Source organism: Periophthalmus magnuspinnatus, chromosome 10 (assembly GCF_009829125.3).
Source record: "Periophthalmus magnuspinnatus isolate fPerMag1 chromosome 10, fPerMag1.2.pri, whole genome shotgun sequence".
Taxonomy (NCBI): domain Eukaryota; kingdom Metazoa; phylum Chordata; class Actinopteri; order Gobiiformes; family Gobiidae; genus Periophthalmus; species Periophthalmus magnuspinnatus.
Genome location: NC_047135.1, coordinates 30263195 through 30289743, shown reverse-complemented (window position 1 = coordinate 30289743; position 26549 = coordinate 30263195). Strand labels below are relative to the sequence as shown.

The 26549-nt window shown below is 39.5% G+C and overlaps 2 protein-coding genes across 3 annotated transcripts in view; both read right to left on the bottom strand.

The window, feature by feature from the left end:
- Positions 1–26549, bottom strand: part of arl9 (ADP-ribosylation factor-like 9) — a 151567-nt gene that overhangs the window by 73587 nt on the left and 51431 nt on the right. The gene's annotated exons all lie outside the window — the stretch shown is intronic.
- The window catches only part of gfra3 (GDNF family receptor alpha 3), a 67213-nt gene that overhangs the window by 13824 nt on the left and 26840 nt on the right, over positions 1–26549 (bottom strand). Inside the window, exons 1-4 of one of the 2 annotated variants that reach the window (XM_055225037.1) lie at positions 25639–26129; positions 3737–4033; positions 2009–2080; positions 856–1210 (exon numbers count right to left, since the gene is read on the bottom strand). In XM_055225037.1, the coding sequence (XP_055081012.1) occupies positions 856–1210; positions 2009–2080; positions 3737–4033; positions 25639–25678 (764 nt within the window). In that variant the 5' untranslated portion in view covers positions 25679–26129. Of the gene's footprint in view, positions 1–855; positions 1211–2008; positions 2081–3736; positions 4034–25638; positions 26130–26549 lie in introns of those variants that run through there. The other variant, XM_055225036.1, reaches the window with a different exon arrangement.

The following is a 26549-nucleotide window of genomic DNA, read 5'->3' as shown; positions in this document are numbered from 1 at the left end:
TTGACACAAAATTCAATGACACCCATGTGTTTTTTTTGCTCCGTGTTGCCATGGCGATGCGCCAAACTGCCAATGTTATCCTAATGGGAAACCTCACAATTTTTCCCATTCATGGGAAAAATATTAGTTTCATGAAATAATGTCAAATTTGGCACCATGACTCTTCATGTCATCCTGATCAAAAAAGTCAATCAGACCCATGTCATATTTTTCACTGTGTTGCCATGGCAATGCGCGAAAGCGCCCATGTTATCCTAATGGGAAAATTTCCAAATTTTCTTACATTTCAAAATCTTATAACGACTTATTACCGTCAACGACGAACATAAAATTTGGCACAAGTGATTCTTCAGGTCGTCCCCGTCAAAAAAGTCCGGGGGGCCAAGTTTGTATTTTGCACGGTGTTGCCATGGCGATGCCTGGAAAACCCATGTTTTTGCATTTTGTGCATCAGCACTTCCAATGTGTTTTGACTTGTTTGGTGACAAGTGCAGCCCAAAGCCGCAATAAAAAAGGGACAAGTGGCGCGTCAGTGCCACCCACAGGGAGTGCCGGGTCGGCTGAGTGCAAAGCACGGCCCGCGAAGGCCGTTCGATGACGCTTGCGGCTTTAATTTTGATTCTTTTCCCCACTCAGTTAAAAGCAGATGGATATGCTGTTCTTGTGTGAATGCCAGTGTGAAAACTTTCATATGCTAGTTTTACTTTATTTGGATATTTAACTGTAACACTTTAGTGAAACCATCAGGGTAGACTACTAATTTCACAAAATTATAGTTAAAATAATTACATTTTCCTGGGTCTTCATAGTTTGACAATGTTTGCGTGTACTGACGTATTGCAGTAGTTGAGATACCTGCAGAGGTCGTCCCGGCGGCAGAAGCTCTGTTGGTGCAGACAGTTGGGCTGCAGTCCATCCATCTCCTGGTAGGAACAGGAGGGCACTATGGTCTTCCTCCTCCTCTCCCCACACAAAGTGTTGGTGCAGGGGCAGAAAAGCACCCCAAGACTGTACTCCTCAGGAACCCTCTCCAGAAAGCGACGTAGGGCCCGGTGGCACTTGTGCTGGTTACAGCGGCTGGTACCGGGCATCCGTTTGGTGCAGGCCAGGACATACTCCGAACGCAGGGAGCCACACTTCTCATACAGGCCACAGTCCTGCGCAGCTTTCAGGCACTGGTTCTCTCCGTCCAGTTGCATATATGACGACGCTGACAAAAGCAAAAGTTACACAATCCAATAGAAAGGAAAAGTGAGGTAAAAATGTTTAATTATGTTTTGCAGTTGTAACAGTTAAACTGAGCAGGAGCAGAAAGTAATGATATATTTTATGTGAGAATAGTCATTCAATGGGTGTAAAAGTAATTAACCTTCCGGTTCACTGCCATTTAGTATCAGATAATCAGTTAAATGTCAGACAAGGGGAACTTTGAGGCTCTATTGATTGCACTTTTACGTCTTCCCAATGGAGGCTTTTGGTAATATTTTGTGAAGAGATAATGACTGAAAATTACTCAGGTGATTATTTGCAAGCGACAGTCAATCATTCCCAATAACAAGAGGCATTTGTTCCACGTCTATTGAGAAAAGTGACTTTAAGTAACACTAACATGGGTGTGCAAAGTTGTTCCCTGACTGTATAGACTTATATTGCCCATATTTTGCTTTTAAAATATCCATGTATTCACAAAAAGTCCTTGCTTTTTTATTTTGATTTATTCATTCAGTTACACATGAACATATGTTATTATCTGAACAGGAAGCAATGCTCTTATGGCGAGAACTGGTTGTATTTCCTTTTCATTGAACAGTCAATACAAATGTAATTGATTTCCTTCATTGATTTTTTTTTTGTCTGACGTTTAGCGATTCATTGAGCAACGTCTCTCTTGTGTTTGACATAATGACAGCTCAGATATATATGGAGATGGAGCACTTGTCATGAAACCCTCCATGTGTGACGCAGATGAACGCACATTCAAAAGCATGTGTAGCTCTGTGTCCTATACCTGCCACTAAAGACGCCATCCGACTGTCCATCTGCGTGTCATCATAGGGAGACACCTCCAGCTCATCCTCACCTAAACACAGGGCAAAAATATTACATGGGCTTTACAGAAATATATATATGATTGTTTCCATTTTATTTATGTTTTTTTTCCCCCTCAGTTGTCCAGGTGTGATCCATAGTAAAAGAAAAATTTAAGTCTGTCAACTGGACAAAGAGTTGTGGGAGTGAGTGACTAAGTGTGAACTGTGCCTGAGTCATACTTAGCATAATAATTCAGGGCCCTAAAGTATGACTCAGGCACAGTTCACACTTAGTGTAGCTCATTAGACCCAGACTACAAACAGAAACTGTAAACAATAGGTGTATTAGTTTCAGTGTAGTTAGCTCCTCCCTCCAGACAGATATAAGGCAGTGTCCACCAGTGATCTGATCAGAACTGAAGAAGCGGCTTGGATGAGCACTGAAACGTCTTCATTCCTACAACATTTTGCCCAGTTGATAGATTTGAATTTGTCTTTTACTATTTATGATTTTACTTTTATTTGACAATACAGAAATGGCTAAAAAGACCTCTGGAAGTGTGTTAACTTGTAAAACTCAGAAGTGGGTTATTAAATAGAGGCAAACATATCTACACCTCAACACTGATTGTTGTTTGCCTGATTTGAAAAAAGTAAATAATTTACAAGACCTAAGTACGCCATTAGTAATATTAATAGCGCAATAATTTTGATTGTATGTAAAGTGAATATGAAATTACATAGCCTTACTACAATGTAAAATTATTATAGGAGCAAATAAAAATGTAAGCAACATTTTAGGCACTGAATTGAAATGAATGATAGACCAGACCTAGGGGTCTTGACCTGCGAACAAGATTTGTCCAATAAATTATTTAAACACAGTCCAAAGTACAAAGTCAACCAACAATGTAATGGCATGTAAGTGTTTATGTATGTAAATCCTATTCTGGACTATATATTTATGGTAATGATACGCAAGAGCAGCCTAGCAGCATTAGAAGCTGAAGAGTGTGTAATTACACTAATGCTCCACTGACTAATGGGCCACAGGGGAGGAGGAGTCTGCTGGCTACTGTTAGCTCTGTACCAGCACGCCCAGTGTCTACTGGACGGGCTGTGAGAGCTGTCTGCACTCCAGGCCAGTCTCATCTTATACCATTCAGACATAAATAAGTCAACAATCCTTAAGAAAACAATGCCTGGGGATACTTAAAGGTTGTGTGTAATTAACTTTAAATGAATTCAGTAAATGAAAGTGACTTGGTCAAATGCAATAGACCTTTTGAAAGTGGAGAAAGTAAACGTAGGGACTTAAATAGGAACACAGAACAGGGGTGTCCAAACTTTTTTAACCTTTTAAGAGAGGGGCCACAGACTACAGAACAATACAGTGAGTCATTCAAAATATTGCATTTGACATAGGTTTGACTGAGCCACCACACCTTTAAAGCAGACCTATTATGCAAAATCTACTTTTTAGAACTTTTAACCATGTTATATCATTGACAGAGTTTATTAAAGTACATTTTAAATTACCAGGTGTATTATAACAGAAACATGATGAGATTTCCCTGTTCCGTGTAGCTTTCTGCATTAGATCAGACACAACAATTGATGGTCTATTAATGTAAGTTACCATATAAATTATCGATATGTTTGCATATTCATGTTTCATTCATGTGTGTTTCTGTGTTACGACTGACTTGGGAGCAGCCGGACCGTCCAGTAGACCCGCAGACACTGCTCTTCTTTGCGGAAGCCTCGTTGGCACTTGCAGACGAGCAAAGCTGGATGTTTGCTCAGTAGAGTGTCCTGACGCTCCAGACACTCAGAGGCCACCTGTTCCCCCAGAGTAGCCACAGCCGCATCGGCTGCACACAGCTCCAGACCCCGGTACAAGGCCTCGCACTGGGGGTCCACTGAGCACACACGCTGAGCCTCCACACAGTCAGCCGGGGCAGGAGGAAAGGGGAAGGCTGGAGGTGAGACCAGAGAGGCACCTGTGAGAGACAGAAACAAGTATGTAAGTAAGTACAACAAGTATGATTAAGTTGCTGTAGAAGTTTGAGAACATTTTAGAACTCAAGGTTCTGAGTTCACAAAAGCTATCCAACTTCAACATTTAGTAATAAAAAATATAAACAGGATTTATCAAGATTTTGCAACAAGTCAATAACGTAATGAGAAAGCTAATATGAGTCACAAAAAGTCATTGGCTAAAACTTTTTAATAAGACTATAGGGCTGTGCTATTGCTCAAGGTTTTTTAATTAAGAAACCCATAGCCAATACTGTCAGTAAAAGCATCTGAATTGGAGCAGATTTCAAACTTTGAAGGAATAAATTGGACTATTTTTTTAAGTTAAATAATTGAAGTCCTTCATTTTAATGAAAATAATGTTGAAATACAAATTTGTATTTGTTTTATTGAGCCTCTATCTTCCATAGTGCCAGTTTGTACTGACATATTGTGGATTAGACTTCGTGACAGCTGCAGACAATGCTCCTGCGCCAAGACACAGAGCCAGACTGGATAAAGTTCTCCACTGAGCTTATTGTCATTTACTTTACGTGTTATTCAAAGTTTGTCTGAAAAGAACTGTTGTTTTCGGAAGTGCAGCTTCTTCGATTTGCAATAGAGAGAGAGAGGCTCCCCTGGTAAAATCCAATAGCTGAAGTGCACCCAAGTTGTCTGAGGACAGCAGAAATGTCATACAGGGAGGAGAAATAGGGGAACGGAAACATAGATGGAAAAGGGGAGAGGTGGAGAGACAGAGAGCGAGCGCTTCAATGTGAGCTGTGATGGGTTGGACACGCGCACAGTATGAGGTACAATCAGCATGCATCGCCCAAAATGATGTTCTTAGAATCACACAAAGATGTTTCACACACACACAGACAGTGCTCAGGGCCGGCCGGAGAAAGACCCTTTTATGTGTGTGTCCTGCTGCGAGGAAGACTGGGAGCACAGAACCCATCATTATTACCACAACACAATACTGCACCACCACAGGGGAAGGGGCGCAGGGGCAAAGCAATCTGTCCAAGACGCACACACTCTTGTACACACACGGCCGTGTCGGAATAAAGTGGCTGAGAGAGCATAAACAGCTTAACATTCAGTGCCGGATCAGTAGACAGTATGTAAATTGAATACTGAGTGTGTTGATGAAAGACTAACCACATACATAAAACATTGTTAGCTGAACAAACAGGCTTTGTGGGGCGCCGCATCCCAAACGTAGAGCCACCACTCACTTTGTCCTCAGTAAGTTCTGACCCCAGTGGTTTGATCCTGTCCACTACCACAAACCACACATACAGGCTCCATTTGCACTTCATAAAATACTCCTAAACTCATTTCTCTGGTGTAAAATGTAGTCAATATTTCACAAGATGCCGCTTGTCACTGCATTTCTTGCAAAGCTAAATTTCACATGTGTAAGATGTGTCAAAAAGAGTGGAGTCACTGAGGAGTGCTAGGCGTTCTATTACCACATCAAAAACTCTGTGATGTTAGCTAACCTTTCCTGGCAGGCGGCTTCAACAAACAAGACATAAAAGACTCCACTGTCATAGACACAACAGCACCAGTCCAATGACAAACTAAACACCAATTTATATAGTTTTATGTGTGTGAATACATATCTTCTTATTACATGCATGTAGAATGAGAAAAGATATTTCATATAAATAATAACTACATTTACATATCAAAAGTTGTTATTTAAGCCCTTGTAAATGTATAATCTTGACATATTAACTAAACGTAAAAAATATTAGCAAATATTCTAAATCTATCTCACAAATGTTCAGCTGAAACTGAAACCGACCCAAGCCGCTAAAACACATAGAATTGCTACATTCATTTGCATACAAACATAATCATCAGCTACTGATAATCTATAAAGAAGAAAAAAAACAAACAAAAAACATCAGTATCTCTTTTTGATATCTAAAGAGATGTAGTGTAGAAATGTACTTCATAGCAGCAGAGTAATCACTCATAGCTCCCCTACTCTTTTTCTCTCCCTTCTACAGCTGTAGACAAAGGTCTCCTGGACGTGAATGAGGTCGTCCTTGTTTGACAGCTCGCGTTTGTGTTTGGAGGGAGCTTTAAGTCAAAGTCCAAAGACCTTTCTAACAGAGGTGTTCCCACAGGAAGTCTCAGCTTCACTGTGCAGGCTGCCAAGAAAAAGGCAACAACTGACTACAAACACAGCCAGGGAAGGAAGTAAACAGCAAAGCTAAACCCAGGTTTGGCAGTTGGCCCTTTTCCTTAAAAACGAGATTGTCACTAATTTATTTCCCCTGAAGGAGAACAACACGTTGGGCTTGATAAACGCATGTACATTTGGTTCTATTTGATATAATTCTCTAACTTTTTTCATCATCAAGCCGAGCAGAAGGGTGATAAAAGTTTGGTGCCACACTGTGTCTGGAGGCAACAGACAGGCTCTCCATCAGCACTGGTGGAGTTTATCATTGTTTTTCTGTTTAAAACAATAAATATCCAATCCACCATCTGCCGCACATCACCACACAGACTGCAGCGCTGTGCTGGCACAAGTCAGCCATTTGAACAACATTCACTTTCCGGCCAAATGTTCCAACTTTAATGTGGAATGCTAAGTTTTGTTTTGCGGATATGTGTGTACCTTAGAGGGCTTTTGGAGATATACAAGATGAATTTTCCTCAAACAGTAATAAGGTAATTTTGGGGTGACATTGGGGCGCATTCAAAAATGTATAGTCAGGGTTGCACCAACTAATTTGTTTTACCTTGGCCTGGTCATTACTCTTTACTCTTTGGAATATTTCAAATCCAGACATTTATAAGATCACAGTACCATCTGCCCAAAACATTTACTAGAGTCTATAGGTTAGGCTGACTGTATATGACTATTGCAGAAAACCATATGCTTTGGTATCCACTGCTCAAATGCCACTAATTTTGAATAAAATGAAACGTGGATCCTGTTGCTATGATGAAATGACATGATGTCAGATTAAGCAGTAATAACCACTTTGTTCTTTGCAGAATGCTTTGCTGAGTCTTTTTCAGTTTCCATTCACTGTTTTTTTGACAAGAGGGCTGGATCGCTTATTTCAATCCCAACAAAGTCTAGATTATCTATAAGCTCTTTCACTGCTATTGCACTATTCACTACATTCACTTACATGTAGCACTATGCTTGGAGATGTGCAAAAACATCTGGTAAAAAGAAACCCTTTTGTACTAACAAATGAAAAAAGCTCAGTGCCCTGAGTGCCAACAGCATACAGCCATTGTTAGGGAAGCACGAATGCCCTAAGCACAGCATTTGACATGGCAACTTCCAGTTCCAGGATTTTCTTTCAAAATGCTTCAGTCACTATGCGCTTATCAAAACCTTTTCTGATAACAGCTCTGAGGAGAGCATCCACTGGCTTTAGCATCAGAATTCTACATGCGGACTGCTTTGCGGGTTATGGGGTGAAGTTAAAAACTGTGCACAAAATCCTAGAAGCTCTTCTATAATTGGTTTGGGTGCATCATACCACCACTGGCCAAAACCCAACCAGCACTTCAATACGTTAGCAGTATTTAGAAGATAATAAATAAATAAGTGCCAAATTACATCCAAATGTCTGCTAATGATTTATGCTAAAGGCTAAAAGCTAAACATAGTGATGATGGAGATAAACATGAAGCGTGACAGTTTGGACCGTTTCCAGGGGCACAAGACAAGGAAGCTGTGGATGGGCTAATAACACTAAGAGCTAATGATCCTGATGTGTTGTGAGCCAAGTTAATGACCAAGAGAGGCGCGCGCTGAACCCAGGTCCCCATACCAATTACTAACTTTAGTGTAATTGCTGCAGTTGTCCCAAAGAGGCACTCTCCAGGGTTAGAAAAACATTCAAGTGTTAAGAACCAACTCTCCAGTGGCCAAATGTAAATGAATACTAGAATCGTAATGCTAAATGTTCTATTCTCTTGGGGATAAAAAGTTAAAATCTTGTATTTAGAGTGTTTTTTCTTCATAACTAATAATACAATTAAGAACATGCGCCTAGAAGCAGCTATAATAGTCAATTATGAGCAAAGTTGTCCTATTTGTCTTGCAAAGTTGGATTTGGCCAATCGGAAAGGGCATCTGGCACATCAAATTCTGTGCATTAAAACTGCAAATAAAATTAACAGGTCTAATGAACAACTGAGCAAGCCATCATAATCTGTGCATATGGTTCTGAAAATGATAGAAATTAAATGTTTTTGTAATGTTTTTATGTTTATATTTCACTTTCTTTTGGGTTTGGGACCAACCACATAAAAACTGCACAAACTTTGTAAAATAAAGGCTGAAAATACTACAAGGAGTAAACTCACTTTCTCCCGTCACTATTTTAAGTCAATTTTTCAGGTATTGGCAGTCTTCCATGATATAAGTGGTCTGCAGTTGTGTCACGTTCATCTCAATATGTTGTGACCTTAAACAATTGAGTAACATGAACATAATTAAATCGAGTGGCTGTTATGATTGACAGCTGGTTGCAAGTAACAGCTCCAGGTATCAACACGATGATTCTGGCTTCAAGATATCTGTGTCATCATTGGTTAGATTACAAGCTTGTGCAATGAAAAAGAAAGAAAAAAAAAAAACATTATACAAAGCACAAAACCACACGCACACACTGGGTTTGAGTGTGGCAAGAGTCGATTTAATTAACATGCGCTCTATCTGTTTTTGAGCCAATATATTGCTGTAAGGCATGTGATACTCAGAAAAATGATTTCAGATTTCTTCATCAGTATTATGTGTGAAGGGTACGTGAAATAACAAGCAGACATATAAATGAATCAATCAGCTGCTCCCCCCGCCTCTGTCTGAAATAGTGCGGTCAATACACCCTGGCCTAAAGCTATGGCCGCTATCACAGGTAGCAGTTACAAGCCAGGCTCATCATCCCATAATGGAGCCATGTGGAACCGTTCAACATCGATAAATCATTAGCACATTCATTCTGAGCGCTAATATCATTACACAAACAAACACCTGCACTCCTGCTGGCCTTTTCGCTGGCTTATAGTGCAATTTAGATCAATTCATTTAGCCTATTTCAAAGGCTTAAACTAAAGGGCACAGTGGTCCTAAAATGAACGTGGGCTGTATGTGTACTATTTCCCTTTAGACATTTATGGGAAATCTTAAAAGCGGAGTATTTGAAAAGTGAAACAGATTGGATAGATTTGAGCGTGTGCCAGGACACTGCAGCCGATTCAAAACAGTTCAATCCAAGTTTTGGCCTCATTGCTGCTGGATAATTTGTTCAATTATGGATTTTAGTGCATATTGTGATGACCTCTATCGGTCAGTTGTCTATTAAATTAACCCCCCAGACAAGGTTACTCTCTCAACCTCAGCTTTGTGAGACAGAATTGTATTGGTATTGCATTTTGCTCGTAGTTGTAGTGTGAACCTTCTTATCGCAGGAGTCACAACATTTTGTTCTGACCGATCTTCCTTCCCTGCAATCGGTTTGTGACAGTATAAATATTTCTGTAAATTCTGTAATATTATGCATATTATTCAAGTATGTACTGTTTCAGGAAGTAATAAGTACAAGTGCTGAGGAAGTAAACTGTTACATACATTCTTCCCAAAACAACACTCTTTCTTTATCTTGTTATTGACAGCTTTAAATTGAATTTGAAATGATAAATTCTTCTGGTTACAGAGGCAGCAGTGGCTCGGTGGTTAGGGCACTCACGTACCTAAAGGTGAGCAGTTCAATTCTAACTTCGACCAGCCTACGTAATGCTGTTACATCCCTGGGCAAGACACTACACTTACCGTAGATCTTGTCTATGAATTCAGAGTGAAAGTGAGTGATTGATTTATGGCTGCGAGGGGCCAATGGCATAGATTGGCAGCCTCTCTTCCATTAGTCTACCCCACGACAGCCGTAGCTACAGATCAAGGAGCTTACCACTACAGACTTTAAGCGTGAGGAAAGGTGCAAAAGACTGCTAATAAATTATTAATACTATTTTCTCTTGAAGCGCAATGACATTTCTCTTGAAGCACATTTGACAAAACAAAAGCAAAATCAAATACTAAATAAAAGTCCATGAAAAGCCTGCACCTTTAGAACTACTGGATTACATTACAGTTGTGCAGCCCTTGTTTTTCACGTCACAAATCCACAGTGTAATTCCTCTTCTATTATTACATCCACACAGGTTGATAGCGGTTGGGTACATATCACGTTTATCTGTTTTTATCAGCTTTTTGTCGAAAATATCTCGCTTTGTATTGAGAACAAAAAAGGAAGCAAGAATAAAGTGCATCTGCGGGTGAAACTATTCCCACCACTGTGATGAGAAATGGAAGTGATGCGTTTCACATTTGGGCTTGGCGTGGATGGCAGAGAGGGGACGAACGGGTTGGTTAGAACAACAAGTGATGGCGACCACAGCTGAGTGAGCAGAGAGAGACAGCAGAGTACACAGACCCACAGTGAACACAGGGGAACACCTCGGGGAAGGAATTTCTCAAGAGTGCCCCACTGGTGGAAAAACATGTGTTCCAAGAGTAGAGAGAAGACTTTACCAATGTAATATTTAGATACTTGTGATAAAAAATATACTAAAAAAAAAAAATACAAAAAAGCAAAAAAGTACAGAGTAGTCTCACTAAAGATTATAATAAAAATACTGTTTTCCTTGTCTCAAGTGGACCTATTCAAGTATCTTGATTGTATTAATATTAATAGTATTTCATCCAAGCCTATATTTTGAAGACAGCATATATGGCTCTCAGTGGTACTGCTCTTTCTGTATGTGTTCAAGCACCAAAGTTATGTTTATCTGTACGTTAGTCATTTTCAGATTCTACAATGCGATGACACCAAACTTCAAGATGTGAGGCCAGTTTACCCCGTTGGTTACACTGTATTCTGTCGTGAAATATCAAAGGTATAATGTCACAAATATTGAACCTGATCATTTCTTTTAGTGACTAGAACTCAGTGTATTTCAACAGAAGTCTGCATTTTTAATGATATGTTTATGTTTACTTGTTAAACATGGGACAGTGCACATTCACAAACATGTGTGAATACATCATGTAAATGTGCCAGAGTGAACCATACAGGCTAATTTTCACCTGTAGTCCCGCTGGCAATAAATGTTGTGAAATCCAGTAATTCAGGTAGAGTAAGTGAATAAAATGAGTGTCCCTATGCCAGTGGCAACATATCTAAACACACAAATAATGGATCAAATTAATTAATTTAAAATCAAAGCCCATCATGTCGCGTGTTTCATCAGGATTCAAGAACACTAGCAGAAAAAAAGATTTACTTGAGACCACAATCCAAGAAGGTTTTCACTGATCAATTAAAAAACATTACACCATGTGGATGTCTTTTCAACTACATGCCCCTATTTTATTGTAGAATTATACCCAAAAATTTTCTCAGCCATGTTTTTGGTAAATCCAACTAGCTGTGAAAGTTTGCTTTGGCCATTGTAGTAGCTGATCTGTGCCAATCAGAGAGAAGTTAGCATCGTTTAGATCTAATCGCGTATGCCCATGTCTCATTGCCAGGCGGTGTCTCTCGCGTTTGCCTAAAAGCTTTTGGAGTGAACAGATTGGAGCAGAGTGGATACAGCCTGGCTAGAGGACATCTCAACATCAGAGCACAAGTGTTGGTCCTTTTGAAGTTTTAGTACAAGTGTGTACAAGGCAGTAACGGAAGCAAGTGTGACCTTTTAACAGAGCTTAAACTCCATCATACGGGTCAAATTTGTTCTGCAACATCGGAGTAGGTCAACCAATCTATAAGCATGGAGAGGTTACTGTGATAAATAAATGTAGCTTAAAGTCCCTCTTACTTCTATTCCTATTAGAAGTTGTAAGTGGCAGCAAGTTTTTTCTAATCATTTTTGGAGCCAGACTAAAAAGTTGGATAGCAAAAATAAAGCACACACAACAGCTAAAGCCTTTCTTGTGTTCATTAGATATTATTCCAAATCATCTGTTCAAGGATGTTTTTGATTCTATTGGACCTTATATTACTAATGTTGTGAACTTGTTTCTGATGTCTGGTTGTTTTCCTGCTGCCCTGAAATATGCTGTGGTCTAGCTACTATTCAAAAAGTATAATCTTGAGCCAAATATTCTTTCTAACTTTAAACCGATTTCAAAGTTGCCTTTTGTGTCCACGTTTTTAGAGAAGGTTGCATATGACCAACTGCATTCTTACCTTAATCTTAACGAAATTGGTGAAAAATTCCAATCTGGTTCTAAATCCCAGCACACTGCCGAAACAGCTCTTTTAAAAGTTTTTAATGGCCTGCTTTTAATTGTTGACTCTGGGAAATCTGCAGTTCTTTAGCTTTTAGACTTATCAGCTGCCTTCGACATGGTGTATCAGAGCATCCTTCTGTCCCGCCTGGAGACACATTAAGGGTACTACACTCTGTTGGTTTCGATCCTATCTGTCAGAAAGGAGTTTTTTGTTTTGTGAACGTAGGACAGTACTCCTCCTCTGTGTGTCCCTTAGAGTACGGTGTGCCCCGGGGTTCTACATTAGCGCTGGTCTTTTTTGTTCTCTACATGCTTTCCCTTGGTGACGTTTTTAGAAAGCACAATGTCGCATTTCATTGTTTTGAAGATGACATTCAAATATATCTGTGTGTGACTGCCAATGACAGCCAGACCACAATTAAAGATCTGCAGGACTGTCTTTGTTTGGAGGAGCACAAACTTATTCTAGTTTAGTTTATTAGTTTTCAAAAATTACATAAAATAACATAACGTATATCAGTGTTTTCTTCCATGAATGACAGCACACACAAATTTAACCCACAGTAAACCAAGGAGGGCTAACCACTCTGCCAACAAGCACCCCACCATGTCACCTGCGCTTGCCTAATCATCTTTCACATACCCTCCTCCAAACCCTCTCCCCCTCACTTCCTTGTTTATGAAAAGGCGAGGTAACAGAGGGGGTATAATTAGTGCAATTATGATCAAAGTGCAGAATAATAGGAATTGTTGCAAAGGTCTCAGACAGTGATGAATGCCTCCCATTTGCCTCTTTATACTTTTGCAGAGGCTCTCCTGCTGTGGCATTGTGCTGTAAAGAAGGCTCCACTCGCTCCGGCGTTTGGGAAAGAGGAGCTGTTTTGAACCATTACACTCTCACTATTGACTCATTTACCAGGCAGGCAGCCAAGGATCCATCCACATATTCTACACATCTCTGTTTTGTATGATATTAAGGTGCGAACGGTCACAAACAACACGGCAGCATTAGTAATTAGCAAATAGTTATTTCTATAGCGGTCTTTCATTGTATTCATACAAGAAACAGGGAGGCAGGGACACTGGGAGCAACAGCAGTAGCAGCAGTAGCTCAGAGGAAAGCCATTCATTCACTGAACAGAAGGTTGAATGCCTATTGCTGCCGTGTCCACGGGCAAGACACTCAAAGCAATTGAAGTTTTTACTCTCTGTGGAAGCCTGAGTGAGACTTGGATTTTCTTGCAGAACCATGCTGTGCACATGTGTCTCTCCACTGCAGCTTATACTCTCTGCGGATGATTGACAGCTGCCCCAGTAGTTAGCTATACGATTTGAGAAAAAAAGAAAGAATGGAACAGGAGCGCAGGAGAAGCTGACAGAGAGAGAGCTGCTGCCCAGAAAGAGCCAAGGGAGGGAGACAATTGGCACAGGTCAGTAAGCGGACCAGCTCTTTAGTTCATTCATGCTCAAGCCAGGTCAGTCAAAATGTTTTGGGCCTGATCTAAACAACCTTCTGGCCATTGTGAATATCTATGAATTGCATGGTTAACAGGGGCTACTCATAACTCATTACATTACTCAAGTTTATTTGAAGAGCTTTGGGTTTACCTTAAAAGGTAATGTTTTGAAATCCCTGTACTGATCTTGCCCAGTGCCGTTGTGTCCTTGGGCAAAAATATTTCACAGTGATTTAAAGTCATTCCAAAACCACATGTGTCTTTACTTACTCCTTGCCCTGTGCTTCTATTACTTGTCACAGTTTTACCTTGAGTAGGTGTTCACATACTACTTTTTACAATGCCTTCATCACCACTTGAATGCGCCACAGTACAAAACAGTTAGGAAATAATTAAGCCAACAATAGACCTAGCCCAGCACATTGTTTGACTAATTCTCCACTTCGCAGTAAGAATTAACAAGATAAGAGAATTGTTCTTTTTGCAGAGAGGACTTCCACATTGGTGTTTGAAGCCAGGAGCGCACAGAACATCCGCCATTCAGCTTAATTAAATCGACAGCTCACTTCATGTGGCAGGCATCAGGGCCACAAAGAACTCTTCCAAGCACTTTTCCCTGGACCTCACGCCAGCTAACAAAATCTATACCTTCTTTCTTCTCTGAGGTCTATACAGGTCAGTAGGGGGCGCACAATCTAAGCTGTTATAAAGATATTGGCACCATGGATCAAAGTGTGAGAGAACTGATACAAGTTGTTGAATAACAGTTTACTTGGATGAATAAAAAGAAGGCAAGGAAAGGGTAAGGTCATCAAAAATGTACTGCGTGTTGAGGAATTGCTAAAAACAGTGACTTAAAAAAAAAAAACAGATTGGCAACTGATGAGACACAAGTATCAAATCGCAGACAGCATATTTTTATATGCTAGAATGTCTTGTGCAAAGAAGAAAATAAATTGTCTTTCATACAGAAATCTTAATGTACCTGTGGTCTAGACCTCTCTTTTAATAGTTTATCAATCAATTTTTCAGTCTTCTCTCAAATGTTGATGCTTCTGAAGCTATTTACGATATGTACTCTTTTTTGTGTACCAAGCCTCTCAAATCAAATGTTTGGCAGAGTGAAAAGGGAGAAGCACAGAGAAGAGTTAGGGGTTGAGATTCTGGCCATAGATCTGGACCCAGAGTCCGACACATCTGTCACCATGGTAACAGATGGGTCAGCCCTGCATTGACCTGGGATCAGACTGGGTTCATGCTGTCTGTACCTCTAGGGATGGCTGTTGGTCAGTGAGTTTGGGAGAGTATGCGTGAAAACGCACTCTGTCTCTCTCTGACTTTGCAACAGGAATGGAGCCAACTCACCATCTGCTGCTCCTGTGTGGGACTTCCAAATCCCACTTATCAACAAAACACACAAGACCTCCCAACCATCCCATCCACCCCATGGATCCAGCACTCCCTTTGAGAAGCACAGACCCAGTTCACTTTGGGGCACACTTGAACAATGCTCTTAGCAGAAGTCCCCTCACTGCAGGATGTCTCATTGTGTCCAGGTTCATTTCACATGTAGCAGGTACATGTGTAGAGCTGGTATAATTTAGCACCTTCAAATCTGTGTCAAGTCTAAGGGACTGTTTACATGAATACCACGATTTGGTAATAAGTGGACTGATCTTTCACCTACACCTACAAGGATTTAAGTTTTACAAGTCTAGAATCTTCAAACAACTCTGTACCCCAAGGAACAATTTATTTTGAGTAAAAATGATGATGTAAAAGTAACACCAGCATTGCCATTTAAATGGACCTTGAGTCAAGGTTGGGGATATGTTGAAAAATTGATCATTTTGGGAGATCTGCTAAATTATAGGGAAGCACCGACCCAATACTGGTATCGGAGCTGCTCGCTGAACATATAAACTGATGTAATAAGACTATTTACTGGTCATAGTCGGCCCAGAAAGTCTCATAATGTTTGAACTTTTAGTTATACAAAGGTGTTATGTCGCTGTGATTTATCCCTCAAGTAACTACCAAACACATTAGGATCAGTTTGGAAATAAATGCAGTTTTCAGTCTCTGCACTGGCATTGCTTGATATAGGGTACAGTGCATACCTACAAAACTGGAATATCGGATATATTGCCTTTTTCAAAAAATTAAGAAAAGGGCTGACAAAAGGGCTGATAAAAAAAACAGAAACTTGCAATCTTCCAAGAGTATTAAGCAGTCTCTCTGCAGTTCATTTTACAGTTCCTTCACATTTTGTCATATTTGAGCCTCAATCAAGATATTTTCAGCCATTTCCAAAATATACAAAACACTGACCCCTCGTTTTTGTCATTACCGCCCATATCCTTGAATCCAAAAATAAAAAATGTTTCACTACTGGTATAACATTGCATTAAAAGTTTGCCCATCAGCCTGCCATTGTGTCTCTGAGCAAGACACTTACAACTCACTATACATCATATTTGCTGTCCATATGAATAAAAGGATAAAAAATACACTGTTTTTGTTTTAAAATGCCACATTTAATCTTGAATGGATGTTTTCTATATCATGCCCAGATTCCAGAAACGCTGACTGAATAATGCAAACATAATTATATTAAGGTTAAGGCTATTTAAATATAAGCTTGTCTGTGTACTACTCTGTCAATCATATAAATCAGATCAACCAAAGGACAAAACATAACATAGTTTCAAAAAAAAATGTCTGAAAAAAGTAGGTGAATTTGCTTGAGTTCATTCAGCAGTGCATTCCCTCACACACTCCCTCTGTCCCAGGACGCCGCCTCTCCTATCGGACCTCCGCTTTTACACCCCTCACCAGAGCAGCTTTATGAGCCTCATTTCTCTGGCCCCATTGCTCTTCATAGACGTCATGGTCTGTCACTGCAGATCAATAGAGATAAGTCTTCTTCCCCCTCTCACACACATACAGTCAGTCTACAGTCTCTATGTGGAGGTAAGATGTCTGCTGTTCGGGACACGCACACATCGCAGTGGCCTGGAATCACCCAAAAGAGGTTAGACAATAGACACTACACGACAGCTTGGATCATGTCAATTTTAAGAGTGCATTTATTTCCCTACAAGGAGTTCAAGCCTCTTCTGTGTTCTGAGCAAGACACGTCATCCATTTACTCCAGTCACAATCTGCGCAACTTGTGCAACTAGTTGGGAAGAGAATGGCAATTGGGGTAAACTCACAGAATCACAGTTTTTATGATACTGTGGTTGCAGGCTGGTCTCACTCACACAAGCCTAATGCACCATCTCAATGTAAATATCCAACATAAAAAGTGAGAGTTTTTTTTTCCTGGGCACAGCACTTTTTTACACTATGATTTCCAGAGACAGCAGGACATAATGGCTGGTCTAACAGTCAAGATCGCTCATATCATAGAGTCGTTTTCTGGCATAATGGAATTTACTGCAGCAAGCCATAACAAATTATATTTTTTAATTATCTGTAGTTCGCATTCAACAGTTGTGCCACAAAAGTATAAACATCTTTAAATATTGTTATATATTACAGCAAAAACTTAATTTCTACTCATCTAGGCAAAAAGATTGACAATATAATGGCAAACATTTTCCAATTGTAAAAATACATCAAATTGTAATCTGCTAGGCCTGCAGTGTTAACAAGCAGAGAGAATTATAAAACCCAGACCATTATTCTTTGCTTCATTTCAGTGCAGTCAGCAAGAAGAAATATTTGTTTATAAAATGAATGAGTAGACTTTCCACTAGACTGTAACTCCACAGGATACAGTTACTCTTCAAGTGAAATCTGTAAAATCCTCTGAGTATCACTGTCACTCTGCTATAGTGTCTTAAGAATCCCACTAGTTCTATCTCTTCACCCCACCCCTCCCTCGGCCACAATAACACACAAACACACACACCTGCCCGTGCACCGATAAGACGTCAACTGCCGCCGCTCCAAATGTGTTTGCACACCCGCGCCGGTTCACTGCACTTCCTCATTCAACCACTCCCAACAATTTATTCTGACGCGCCACTGAATCCGAGGGGGGATTTAGATGGAGAAGGGAAAAAAGGGGGGCAAAAATCTGCCTTGAGTAAATATATGGAGAGACCTGAGAAAGAGAGACAGCTGAATATACGAGTCCGCCAGTCAACATTACGGTGTAGCGACAAAACGGACAGTCATTAACAAGGCTAATGAACACAAGCGAGATGAAGGCAGCGCTTTGCTAAACCAATGTAAAGGAATGTCAGTGGAAGTGTGACCATACAAGCCGGAGATGCCCATTGGCCACTCAAGCGCATACCGCAAGGAGAACATGGAAGGACTGAGAAGTGGCTCAGGCTAATTTGAAAAACATAGAAAATGCTGATTTGATTTGAAAAATAAACACTGGTTCATGTGATGTGTACTGCGATCAACCAGCCGTGACCAAACTGCACTCAAAAATGCAGCGTATAAGTTAAAGCGAGACTCCCTTCTTCCAATTACCAAAGATGAAAACTGAAATGGGTAGAGAGCCACATTAGCTTTCAGGGTGAAGATCACTGGAATCTGTCCTCACTAAAATAATGATCGGAGTTTGTCATGTTAGAAAATGGAACATATGGAAAGTAAAAAAGTTGACGCCTTGTCTTTTTAAGAAAATGATAAAGATCTCAAATGTTTTTTTACAATTTCTCTTCATGAAGCATTTTCTTTTTGTTTCTAGCTGCAATTGTTATCTTTTTCTGGTCTAAAGGTGAATGAATACTGAAAAATGGCCTGAGAGGAGTTGTTCAAATTTCAAACACAAATTTTACAGCAATAGCATGACTTATTTACGATTCTCTGTCCAACATGTTTAAGTATCACTGTGGTCACTTGATTGTGGCCAAATCAGGCTGAGAATTCCCATCCCCAAAACATTCGGAGGGAAAATTCAAGCGCATACAAGAGTCAGACAGTTATAGCAGTGTGAATCCAGGGGAACTGTGAGAGCTGCTTTGGAGGTAAGACTTTTACACGCTTTCTTACCTAGAATGTAATCACTGTAAACACATGTTTGCTTTATTTGAAATTAAAGCTAATGTAAGGTTTGACTCCATGAAATATAATGTTAGAACTTGACTGCCTATTGACTGCCCAGTGTCCATCTACAAGAATCACAATTGTATTAACATTTGAATTTGTTGCTTCCACAAAGTCTGCAAACAAAGAGTGGTATCCAGAGCAATGTGCTCCGGCTGCGGGTAAGCTGACACATATTATACTCCATGGTTAGGGGATTTTGTGCAGCACCATTTTGTAAATAGTGCATCAGTTAAAAAAAGAGTGAGACAAAAAAAAAAAAAATCTCTGTATCTTCCAGAAGAAGACAGGACTTCTGAGAACCACCAAAACACAAGCCACAGATGAACCAAAATGAAACACAGGCAACAAATGAACTAACACATTTTTAAAAGTCTATGTTTTTACAACATATATTCCCTAGTGAAAATGTATTATCACTTGTATCTACAGGGGTGTGGCAGTAGGAGGACTTTGTACCTGATGCCCTACCCGTTACAATTGGCTATTCAAAAAGAAAATCACATGGTTTTGTGCATTTTCTGTATTGTTCACTGTGATTCTGTCCTGGACTGGTCCATTATTGAATTAAAGAGTAATAGCCTAAGTGCTATATTTAAATGTGTACAACACAAAGTAGAAAATCAAATGGTAATAATGTTAATGTCCTCTCTCTGCAGTGAGAGACCAGAGTTTCTTCGTAAGTCTTCACACTGTCCATCTGCAGACTGTCATTATACCTGTGCTGTTTTGTGTACTTATTTTACTTTAAAACATTTTAAGCCCTTTAATATTTCATGGAGAGCTAAATGTAATTTTGTAGACTGAATTAAATAATAAAAAAGTTATGTTTGTGATGTGAAAAGAATATGCGAAGAGGGTATAGAAGTTTCAAAGCCTAAACATAATTTTATTGCACGCAACTGCTTTCCATATAATTTTTACGCAAATCCTTTTTTCTTTCAGTGTATTATGCTTAATACTAGATTCAATACAAAGCAGAGGATTTGTTGTTGATACAATGGGCAAGGCAAGTTTATTTGTAGAGCAAAATTCATCCATAAAGTAATGAAAAGTGCTTTTCACAACAAAAAGAGATAAAAAATAAAAAGATCATTGTAAAATTATGGTTACATGGGCTATATCAACATGATCCGTATGTACAGAAACATATCAGGAGACTGGGCCATGTTTCACTCAACATTTGAAGTTATGGGTTTTAAGATGCAACAAGCAATTCAGTGTCGCCTTTACTGTACTGTCAACAGATGGGCGTCCAAATGTGGTCAGTTGAATATTGGTAACATGCTCTAACATTTGGTCGATCTAATTCTCGTCTCAGCTGCCAATAAACTATAGGAGAAGATGCCATAATAGTGCACAGAATAAGATGTCATTCCACCATATCCAATTTAAACAACTAGACCCGCCTGGCTTTGGGATACAACCACTACAAGGGAGTTGAAATGGGAACGCCACTCAAAATGTCTTCACTGTTTATCAGGCCTGTCTGTTCGCCTGCAGCACCAAAGAGAACGCACAGTGACACAATTATAGCAACATGTCCTTAGAAGTCAAAAAGGACAACACGCCACATAATACTGATGATGCATGCGCTAACATAATAAACCTAATCTATGGTAATGATGAAGTGCATTTGCATTGAGCTGGTGCAGTGTTTTTACATAATCAGATGCTAAACACATTTGAAAAGTAATGTCAAGTAGTTAGGGATGGGACAATAGTCAATAATATTGTTTATCGTGATAAAAAGGGGAGACAAAAGGGCAGAGTATAATCGTGATAATCGCCAACAAAGAAAATTGCCGTTATATCACCAGAATGTGCAAACAAAAACTACTTCTACTACCGTGATGATCTCTTGTGGAGCGTTATTGTTTTCACTTATAACAAAGTACAATACTATAATAGTGGTTTAAACATCCTCTCAGTCAGTAGAGCAGCTTAAGACCAGACTAAAAACCCTCCTCTTCTCCCTGGCATTGGGCTTTAGCTAATCAGGATATTTTGTTCTTTTATTGTTTTGTTGCTTATGCGTCGTATTTCATGTATATCTGTTTTTGTTTATTGTTGTTTAAGTGAAGCACTTTGAGCATCTTAAGTTGTTATTAAATGTGCTATATACATGAAATTTGAATTGAATTGAAAGAAAAAACAAAAACAAAAAAACAACAACATTGAACTTATTCATAATATAAAATGTATAATTATTCATATCAATAAAATGTTTAAACTGTTAGCAATTACATCACAAAAAGTATTAAAGTTGCTATTTGCAATTCTTTTGGCTATGATAATTGTGACACCAAATTTTAATATCGTCACAAGCCTATAAGAAGTTACCCTGATCCCACGTGTCTAAGCAGATGTGTAGGAGAAATATGAACACTTACATTTATAGATAACACAGCATTCCTACATTAGATATCTCTAGATTAGTTGTTGGACACCTCTAATATAACATATACATTTTTTATTATTACCAAATTAGGAAAGAACCGTTTAGGCCCAATAGTCGTCTCTGTTTCACATCACAACTATCTACTAGTGTCAGTCAATGCCAGCCTCACATTTCATCTGCCAACTACATCTTAAGTCATTCATAAAGATCTGCTTATGTGTATGTGTCTGATCATTTCTATATTTTGGGTGGAACTGGGCTTAGTATCATTAATATGCAATGCAACTTGTATGTATTCCATGTATTTAAGCAACTTTCATACCAGTACATATATATTATATAAGCAGCTCTTGAGATAAAAATAAGACTGCTGTGTTCTCTCTGCATCAGATTATAAAAAGTTTTATTGTCCAATAATCAGGAAGTGTGCTGCAAGCATGTGGACTGTTGCTACTTTTACCGTCACAGTAAACTTTGTTCTCATCTCTGAAAGTTGTGACATGCGCTCATAAACTCCTCACAGAGAATAATTAGGATGACTGGAATGCGTAAGATAAGTGAGGAATAACATGGCAAATTGTTTAAAAAGAACTAGTTCTGTTTTTCACATTTTAAGACAATAAAAATTGGGTAAAAAAACATGTACCATTTTGACTTTTTACTGTTCATTGTTTGATAAATGAGAGTCACATGTGGCCACAGCCTGTGGCACAACTACAGACCCAGGGCTGTGCTCTATAGACGTGTTTGTTCTATACACAGGTGTCGTCTGTTGAATCAGTGTAAAACAGGGCTGCAAAACCCATTAAGGGACTGGCCCATACAAAGTAAATGTAGAATTTGTATGAGGTTGTTAAATTGGTTCAACACCTGTCGGTGCTGTACCACTTTTAGTTTCACACTCACCCTTAGTCAGGGCCTGCACAGATTAGTCATAGAACTTTGAACTCAATACTGGAGGTGGACGGCCACCCACCCAGGCCCACCCAGATCAGCCAGTCACATGACAATTTTATGGCCATTGTTGCAAAAGTTGTACATGCTGGAATTCATCAAATCCAGTAATAGTATAATTCAGATAATGATACATTGCTGCTATTCATTATTCATAATTCATAATGTTCAAATTGATTAGTTATTTCTTTCTAAAGTATAACTAAGACTTTAGGTAGAAGAACTAAAGTCTTCCTTATAAGACCACCATTCTGCATTTCAAATAAGTATCTACTGGGTAACAGCACACACAAAATAATAAACGAATGAGACTAAAAAACATGTAATACAATTTTCAATAAGCAAATATTAAGGTAAATGGTAACAGGGGAAAGTTGGGCCAAATATTTTTTCATTTGTGAGAGCAAAGTTTTGACAAAGCACGCTGTGCACATCAACAAAGCTAATTATAGCCAAACAAAAGTCCCTTTCAGCTGGTCGCTGCTTCTCAGGTCACAGTAAAACTTCCACATGGGAACTTCAGCAGGACCTACAGCTGGTGCTGGTGTAAGCCCCTTTATGCACATGTTTTATAATATAAAAATATATCTGAATTTAAACTGTTGAGTCAGTTGCTGAATTGAACTGATTAAAATATCAGGAAATAAAATCACCAAAATACACATTTAGCTGTAACTAATAATCTCTCATGATGAAAAATATGCCCTGCTTGGTTCCTTTCACTGTCAGAATATTATGATCAATATTTAATAATAAGTCAATGTCTGCAGAGGAAAAAAGACAAAACCAAATGCTTAAAAGCACAGGTCTGAGCATAACTGTAACCAAAACACAGTGAATGTTGACTCTTTATTTCTAAGGTTGCTACACCATGGATTTTTTCATTCCCTCCCTGATAATACTCCTGATAACTTGCTTCTTCCAGCCACATTGAAATCCTCAGGAACAGTCACACTCAGTAATGGAACTGAGCCTGCCATTCTGTGCCTAATGTAGAGGAATGTTGGATGAAGTGTTTTGCCCAAGGACACAAGGCAGTATGCAAGGTGGATGACAGGGATCACGCCGCTACCTTTGAGTTAGTGGTCAAACGTCTCCACTTACTAAGCTACTGGCTAGTGCCCCCTTGTGGCTGGTTAAAAGTCTTCCTCTCTTGAAAATCACTGCAACAAGCTCATATTGCCATTTATTGTGGTATCTTTGTCTAGTACAAAAGCCCATTACTTAAGAGCCTGCATTTGGGTGTGATTTCTGCACAGAAGCCCACACTACGCACCAGTGATTTGTGACGCACCTCCACACACAGACACAGCACTCCCTGTAAAAAGCCCTCTCCTCTAATTAAGCCTTCTTTATCTGCTAAATGAAGTGAAGATGAAAATGATTCGCTCCGGATCCGCACACCTGTCCCTGATCACCGGCACTCGGGCACCCATTACGCCAATAACACGGCTGTTTAGGCTTGGATCACACCGCGGCCCTTTATGGTGCAGTAAATAGCCCCTTGGAGAAAGTCTCTATGGGGCTGCAATGAGAGATTTCTTTTGTGTTTCTGGTACTTCATGGATGCCGGATTTGATGGCACTGGGGCAGATGCACTACACCTCACTCAAGTAGAGGACAGTGGGGAGTACAGCATATGGTTGACCATCATTGTCTTGTATGGGAAGCAATGGTTTGTTTGTTTGGAATGTAAATAGAACGATATTAAAATTATTATGAAGGTGGTGGTGAGTACAAAATTATTACAAAAAAAAACAGGACAAGGAATGGAAACTGATAACGCACAAGAGCATTATTGCTTACAGTACTGCCTGATTACGAAACATCTTTTGATATATGATGAAGCAATTTAGTGCATTAATCCTGGAACTGGAAACAGGACAGTCTCACACAGTTCAATCAGACTGACTATTGTTAATGGTGCAAATAAAAACAGGACCATTTAAAAAGTAAAGACCAAACTGAGTTTTAAAATTGTAATGAAAACAATAATATAATAGTCCAGTCTCAACAAGAATGACAGCTTTGCAAGCCTTTAAATAAGCTACGGAGTCATTTAAACAAAATATAATTTTATAATTGTGATTTTCAGTCAAAAGAACATCAAACACTATTGTCTTTTTAGCTAAATTAGAATTTATATAATCATTAAATAGTCTTGAAGTACCTGAGAATGTGAAATAACTTTACGCATAAACAAAAATTCAAAACTGGAGAAAAAAATACAAAATTTCCACTAAACCATGAAGTAGCGCGGCATTTAAAATATACAATATGAATAAGCTAATAGTATGTAAAAGAACAACAACATGTAATTCACATGCACATAATAGACTTCTTCTCTTTTGCCTCTTCAAATTGTCCCCTCACTTTTCTTGGCAGCAGCTTTTCTACCTTGACAGATTTGAATTGGAAAGGAAGTGAGGACATAATTTGGCAGAAGTCTGGTGATCCCACAAGAATTTCTAATTTAATTTGTGTAGTACATCCAACGCTAACCTATTTTACTTTGTATCAATTTCATTGTAGTAAACAGACACAGAACAGCACTCATTAAACATTAACTATAGGCCTATATGTCGATCGTTTTAAGGCTTAGATAAGGAGATATCTTCTTTTTACACATGTTGTAATCATAGGCAGTTTGCTATAATCATCCATGTCTTCATAATATTCTCTTTATCACTCACTTCTAAATGGGACGCAGCCACAGCGCTGTAATGATCATCTTGTCTATTGTGATCCCCGGCTGTGGAGGCAGACTCATTTTACATCATTGTTGTCAAAATTACAGTTTGTTGATTAAAGAGAAAAATTAAGCGACACTTTTGAAAAATTACAACTAAATAACTTTCTACATGATTTGAGGAAATGAGGTATTTGTTAAGGCACAAAAGAAACTTCTTTCTGAATGTAGGGCGAAGCACGACAGTAAACCCTGAGAGCGCGTCTCGGGAGATTTCAGGATGTGTCGCTGCGCTTATGAAGTTAAATCATTGAGTAAAATGTGTGGAATAAACGCTGGATGGGTGTAGCCAATGGTTAACAATGACAAATATCCCAGACACACGTGCGCGCTTTGGCTTTGAATAGCCTGTATATACAACTGAATCGGAATTTCACCTTTACGCACGCTTTGGGCTAACTCCTCAATATCCGTCAGTGCGGAGCATCTGTGCGCTGCTGGAAAAGTTTAGGAGGAAAAATAGGCGACCTCCAGTTGGTGCGCACGGCTTTAGCAGTGTGAAATTGACTCAAAACTGCACTACAGATTTACTGCATAAAATATACTGCCGATTGGATTTTATTCCTTGCCTGTGATTACTGACTGCGTACGTCTTATCTTCTAAAACTCAGACACAACACAACCAAATCATTTCAGCTTTACTACGCGTCCTGTTGTCATGTTCAGTGTCTTACCTGGGAGTGACAGAGCGAGCAGAAGTGCCAAGAGAGCCATGGTGTTCGTGGGACAGCTGGCAAACACGAGGATGGTTCAGTGTCCACACACCGCTGTGCGCCCCGCAGAGAAACGTTAACCCCCCGCTACATTCACCAGCAGAAGCCTGTAATAACGTCCTTCCGTGCACCTTTTGTTCCCCAAAGCGATCGTAAAGTCCCGCAAGTTTTACAAATCCAAGAAAAAGAAGAATGAAGTGCGCACAGCGATCGCTCAGCAAATGTCTGTGCCAAAATGGTACCGCGGCGCACTGAGGGGACAAATGTGAACAGAGGAGCTGGGGATGTCACTCGTGAACGCATCCGTGGAGAATGTGGACAGTCATGACGCCGCGTCGCTGCTGCAGGTCCCACTCCAAGAGAAACACACTCATGACGCGGACAGACAGCGGCTATTAACTGGTGATATCCCTCCTCCTCTGTCTCCTCTTCAGATGAGCATCTACAGCATCCACAGGGACAGTGGCCCACAGGGCGCGCGGATCAGCCCACGGTGAGGTCATCCCCACTCAGACATGACGCAAAGGCGCAGCTACTTGCTTTGCCCCATCAAAACCACGTTCTTCTACAGTCAGCATATAGTAACCCAATCACTGAAACTCAAGTATTCGGAGCCCCCCAGACAATAACTACAACCGAGCCATGCGATTTTAAAAGTCACTAGTGATGCACTGAAAAGTTTATGGGGAGTCAAATTAGTACTTTTATGGTTCACCAGATACAAACTTAATATATTTTTAGTCCACAATCAGCTGCAGGATAAGAAGCATTTATTCAGAAGTCTTTTTTTAAGCATTCTGTCCTATTCTGTACAAAACCTTCACTGTAATCTGTCACATTTGTCTTGCGTTTCCTTTGGTTGGTGATCATCT